Genomic DNA, 6,236 nt, shown 5'->3' on the forward strand with positions numbered 1-6,236 from the left:
GTAAAAATGCCATAAATGTGAAAATAAACATAACTGCTCAAAGTGAAGTATGAATTGTAGGAAAAAAATTATTTTGCTTCATTACATGAAACATTTGACATGTTTGCAAATACACCATAAAATGTATGTGCCTGACTACAAAAATATTCAAAGTGTGTATCACACTATTTGATTTTTCTTTCTCATAATCAGAATTATATTATAAACGTAATCATATAATCTAGCTGTGTACTTACTTACTAGTCTTTGACAAGCTTAGACTTGTTTCACAAGTTTTATACACTTAATTCATAAGGAAAGTACACCTTCTAATATATCAAATTATAAAACTGAATTCCAAGTGTATTTAAAATATTTTCAGCCATAGTTTTCATCTATTTTAATTTCAAAACAACAGGTTATATATTACTTTTAAAAAAAATAATCTTTCCTTTCTAAGAATTCTCAATGAAAAAAAATTTTCACATTATTCTAATCATTCTCTTTGTTTTTATCATACCTCTATCTCTGGATTCATGCCCTTAAAAGACATCCTACCACTAACAAGTTCTTCACAAGGTCCAAAACTTGGTTCCATAATAAATTTTTTCCTGAGTTTAAGAACAAGTTTGTCAGTATAAAAATATTTCTTATTCAAAAAATACAGAAGTTCAAAGTTGTATCAATATATCAAAACATTTTAATAAAAATTGCTCCAATCAATAATTAGATCGAATGAGTACTCGACACAACCTTTTAAAAGTGTCATTATTTAAAAAAATATATGAAAAAACAGCATTTTATATATTTTTATTTGAGAACAACAAAATCCTAGGTTGAAGGCTTGTGATACAGTGTCTCAAAACACTTCATTCATAATATTAAGACTCAATCTGTTCAAATCAAAAACCTATAACTCTGCATGCCAGGCAGATGCTTTAACCAAGTAAAAAACAAGATCTTCTGAATGGCACACAAGCTTCTTATCTGTGTTATTTTAGTGTTTATCAATCTTTAATTCTTCCAAAAATGTGTAATGCTACTGTAATTTTTTGAATATAATACGCTCCCAAATATAATACGCATTAAAAAAAAAAGTCAACTTTGCCTTATCACCATAAATAATATGCACCTACATTTTTCCAATACTGCAGTCAAAGTTAATCTTTGATGACAAGAATGTTAGTGTTCGTATAATTACTAAATGCACGTTTACCATAGTGCCTATCTTTGCAATTGTGGCTGGCAAATATACATTGTCAAAACATTAGAGAATTTGAAGTTTTCATCAAAAATTATTTGTAGTTTTGAATATAATGTAGTAATAACTAGTTTTGTATTTTCAAACATTTCAAAGTGTGCATGTAACTAAATTTCAAAAATCAATACTTAGCTTTTTAATCATTATATTTCAAAAATCATGTTTAAAGATACTGAAAATGGGAGACAATTCTCATTTATACCTTAAAAACAGAGAGAATTAATAAGATGCACCATCGAAACGCAAAATTTCTAGTAAATATTCATTATCATTCACAATGTGTTGGAAAGGATGGTCTGGACTAACTGTAAAAAAAAAGTTTAGATTTGTTACCATATATTATACACACACCCTAACATCTAGATAAATAATTAGTGAAAAAAATGTGTATTATACTTGGAAAATGACAGTATATAGGATAATGTATTTCCTTAAAATTTCTACAGCTGAAAGCTTAATTCTGCACTTCAATAAACTGGATATTAAACTCTCTCTTGGCTGCATACCACAATTCAGTTCTGCTAACATCCATCTTTACATACCAATGAACTGAAACCTACAGCATTTGTTAGACCCTCTAGTAACTTACTAGCAAGCAGAGTTATGAGTTTGAATTCCAGGATTACTTGCAACTTGATTAGTTCCACTTTAATTCCATCAAACAGTTATAAGTATATATATATTAATGAAATATATTACACATTTCCCTTACAATACTTTTACATCAAATATTTTATCATACAATATACTTTACTAAATAACTAACTGGTGAAAAGAAGTTGCTTAGTGTTACACCTTATAGCCTGGAAAGGATGTTCATACAGTACAGGGCTCAACTCAAAATGTCCATGTGGTCAACAAATTATCTTTTCCCCTACAATACTTTTCTCGCATGGTTTTACAAAACCAAAAATAGACTACTCTTCTCTTAAGAGTCTAAAGTATGAGAACAAAACATCACATTTCAGTCATTACAGCTCCAATAAATGTTGAAGCACTGAATAACTGTAGCATTTATGGTGTTCTCAGAAGCTTGTAGGGTAATAGGTAATTAACTTGCCATAACACATACTTCAAAATCTTTTTGAGCTAAAATTCACTTGAATAATTTACCCTTCTTTCTTCAAATCATGTATGACATGATTTTCAAGTATAGATTTTCTTTCTTCTTCTTCAGTCTCTTTTTGAACTTTCTCCTTACTTCTCTTCATAAACTGCAAAAACAAAAGAAACCTTCATATTATATAACATATTATAACCAACATATTTTTATAATTACTCCAAGTAAAAACATGAAAGGAACAGCTTATAAATTTATAAACATATAGCCAAAAACTTAATTGATTTTACTTAAGTAGTAAAAATCAGATTAAGCTGTGAATGGAATTCTTCATGCAAAAAATATATTTTATTGGTCACTTGACTGAGATCTACAGCTGTTTTAGCAGGTTAATTAGCCTCACCATTGAACAACTTATAATGTAGTAAATATTTAATATTTAAGACAGTATATGAAAAAAAAAGCAGAAATTATAAACCAATGCATTATGACTTATTTTACACTCCACTTAACAAAAAAAGTTTTTAGTGATTCCTTTGTTCTAGTGTTAAAAAAGGTGGTGTCAGATTATCAGTTTCCTCAGCAAATCAACTAGTTGAACTGTCTGTATATGATATAGGTTAATCACACAAATAAATTATTAATGAAAATGAAACTACTAAAGGTATTAACTGATATTGTCTATAGACAAAGTACAATGATTTATTCCACGAACAAACAAAATAAACTAAAATAATATGAAATTATCATGACCCACAATAGTGGTTCATAATAGGGTTTGCCCAGAAACTATCTTAAAAAAGCAGACTTGTTCTTGAAACAACACTGAAGATTTTCTGTCTCAATGGACGAGACTGCTAAAATACTGAGAATAGCAAAAAAGTTGATTTTCTAATTGTTAGACAAAATTCATCCATTTGTTCTTCATATTATGCTTGTTTCACAAGCCTACAGAAAAAAAACGATGAATATTTTGTTCAAAACTGAGCAAACTTACTGAACAGGTCATAGGATTATTTTTCTGTTGATTCTTGAAAGAGAAGGAGAGATTTTATCAGTTTTCCATCGCTACTGAACAAGTTTCTCTTCAAAGCCATTCATGCACTGAACCCTACACCAAAAACAGCTTGGTATACTGTGCCAAAATCTATGCACTGCTATTAAACAAACTCCTGCTAAGGTTGTAGGTCTATTATTAAGTTGATTCTTGCAAGTTGAGATTTCCACCCTCTAAAATTTTCTAAGTTCTTGCTACCAACACAAGCTCTTTGAAGCCAGTTAAGCACCATTATACTAGTTGGAAATGCTCCATTTTATACTAGTCAGAAATGCTTCGTGTTATTAGAGTAAACAATGTGTTTTTTCACCCTGAAGGATTTCTCTCCACTAAAATTGATATGTATTGTAGACAAGGAATTTTGACTTGAGAAAATAATGTATACACTATTTCCAGCCTAGTTTGTTTACTTTCTTTTTAGTACCTAGTTGTAGGCTTGAAAATATAATCCTTGCATTTTTATTCAACTTGTTTCGGTACTTTTTTGATGATCCCTATTCCCCTTTTGAAATTAATAATTTTTAATTATCTTGTAATAACGTTTGAAATACACATACTTACTGTCAATTCACCATAATATACTGAGAATAGCCAAAATAGAATTTTGAACTACACTGGTAACATTATCAATTAATTCTAATATTACTGAAAAAAAAACTACTATTTTTTTCAACTCCTGGGTTTACCCTCCTGTACAAACATTTTATATCATTTTAATTTTGATGTTTAGAATTAGTTAAAATGTTTAGTAAATTTTAGCACAGCATAAATATAATGCCCTTTCAAGCACTACAACTTGGAAGTTGACTACAATATGACAGAAATTCTTGTAAAAGAAAAAAACAACAACTAGGGTTAAACAGATAATAACTAATCCTTGGTTTAACCTCCTGTACAAACATTTAAATCATTTTAATATTGATGTTTAGAATCAGTTAAAATGTTTAGTAAATTTGAGCACAGCATAAATATAAGTAAATAAGAAAGTAAAAGGTGCCCCTTTTATTATTCTTAGTAATTACTATTACATACCAAGTGGAAATTATCTTGCTTCCTTCTACTAGTTCACTGTAGGTAATTTAGTAATGGTCCCTAAAGCAACATTGTACACAAAATCGGTTACCTAAAGAGGTCAGTTGCTGTTTCTTGGGTATTTATTTATTTATCTGCTAAACATCTTTTTTAATAATATAACTTGATGTATGTGTGTAATTCCAATCATCATAAACATTAATTATATTTGTATAAACAGGTATAACATAGGCTTAAAAGAGAATTTATGACATGTTTTTAGGAAAGGCATTTTGCTCTTTGCCTGTCTTCTCAGAATTATACTTTTTATCAAATATAAACCTTTACTCTACATAAGGGAAGCATGATGCTGCTAGAGGTCGTGATTGAATTATCGAGGTATTGTAAATAAAAAGGTATGTACAGCATATTAATTCAAGTGTACAAAATCATTTATATTGATGATGTGGATACTAACTGCTGTTCATCCCTGAAATGTCCAAAGATGATAATAAATCAGTACAATATTGCATCTATATGTTCAAATACTGCAAATACTGTAGCTCGAAAGAAGCACCCCCCCCCCCAATGATTTAGTTTAGTATAGACTTGAACATTTAAATGTGCACAAGTTTTGAAAGACAAATACTTCTGCTTTACAAAAACCCTGAAATCATTGAGTCTAACAAGATGTTCAGGTAAAATTTACAATTGCAAAGCTCTGTTTTCAACAATTAAGTCAGTTGTAGAGACATTACATCAACTGTAGATTGATAGTGTATTTGACAAAGAAGCATTACAGCAGTGGCACTTAGAAAAGCTACTGATGTTTATTTTTGTCTAGTACAATTTAGCAAATTCTTTCAGAGACAGGTATGATCTCCAAATATCTTCAGACAAGTAATGAAGACTTCAGTGCAGCAGCAGAAATGACTGAGGAATGAAACTGAACAACTTTTTTCAAAAATACAAGTAGAATTTCAAGAGGAACAGAAAGCAAGAAAGGTATCAAAAAGACTGGATCACATGTGGCAAAATAAAATTGTGCTTAGTTCAAAGGATGCAATTTACATCAAATTCTATTTCATTAGCCTAGACTTATGAATTAAAAGTATCAATAAAAGATTTAGCATTGAAGCATTACCACTGCTAAAACACATTTGTAGTTTAACACCTTCTGTTGAAAAAAGATGGAAAAATGAGGCAGCTTACAAGTGTATATTTATTTTAATATTGACATTTGTTTAGATTAAATTTATATTTAGAAACTTGCATAGCTTATACTGTTAAATATGTATTGTGAAACTCCTGCCTATTTTCCAAATTTGTAGAAGATTCTCAAGAGTAAGAATCAACAATGCATGTATGTATGTAAATGCTTAAATGTAGCTTTGTATTGTTACGTAAAACTGAAATTGAGAAACTCTCCACACGACTATAAATATAACCAACATGATGTGCCAAAAAAAAAAAGAGAGTATATATTATTAGTCAGTGTACCATAAACTTGGAAGCCATAACTGTGATTGTTATAATGCTTATCAATTGGAAAACTTCAGATATTTGACCAGAAGCATTTACAAAGTTCAAACATCACAAATCATTCAACTTCAGTGGATTCACATCGGAAATTAGTATTTTTATGAAAACATTACCTAACGTCACTGGTAGGAAAACTCGGTGTGTGGCTGGTGAATAATGAAGGACAAAGCTAGCTAGCTCCCTGTTAAGTGAATTATACCTACATTAACTCATAATTAACCTGCTCATCTTAAACCCTCGATAAGATATCGAAGAAGTTCCAGACTAGAAAAAAATACTTTATATTGCTTATAAGTTTGTGAAACTTTTGTTTATAAATCATTGTT

At 29.5% G+C, this 6,236-nt stretch overlaps 1 protein-coding gene across 3 annotated transcripts in view; it reads right to left on the reverse strand.

Moving 5' to 3' along the window:
• Positions 1-6,236, reverse strand: part of LOC106457916 (M-phase phosphoprotein 6-like) — a 16,588-nt gene that overhangs the window by 4,677 nt on the left and 5,675 nt on the right. For all 3 annotated transcript variants that reach the window (XM_013917363.2, XM_013917365.2, XM_013917364.2), the window contains exons 3-4: positions 2,354-2,454; positions 500-590 (exon numbers count right to left, since the gene is read on the reverse strand). In XM_013917363.2, the coding sequence (XP_013772817.1) occupies positions 500-590; positions 2,354-2,454 (192 nt within the window). The remainder of the gene's footprint in view (positions 1-499; positions 591-2,353; positions 2,455-6,236) is intronic.

Source organism: Limulus polyphemus, unplaced genomic scaffold (genome assembly GCF_000517525.1).
Source record: "Limulus polyphemus unplaced genomic scaffold, Limulus_polyphemus-2.1.2 Scaffold391, whole genome shotgun sequence".
Lineage (NCBI taxonomy): Eukaryota > Metazoa > Arthropoda > Merostomata > Xiphosura > Limulidae > Limulus > Limulus polyphemus.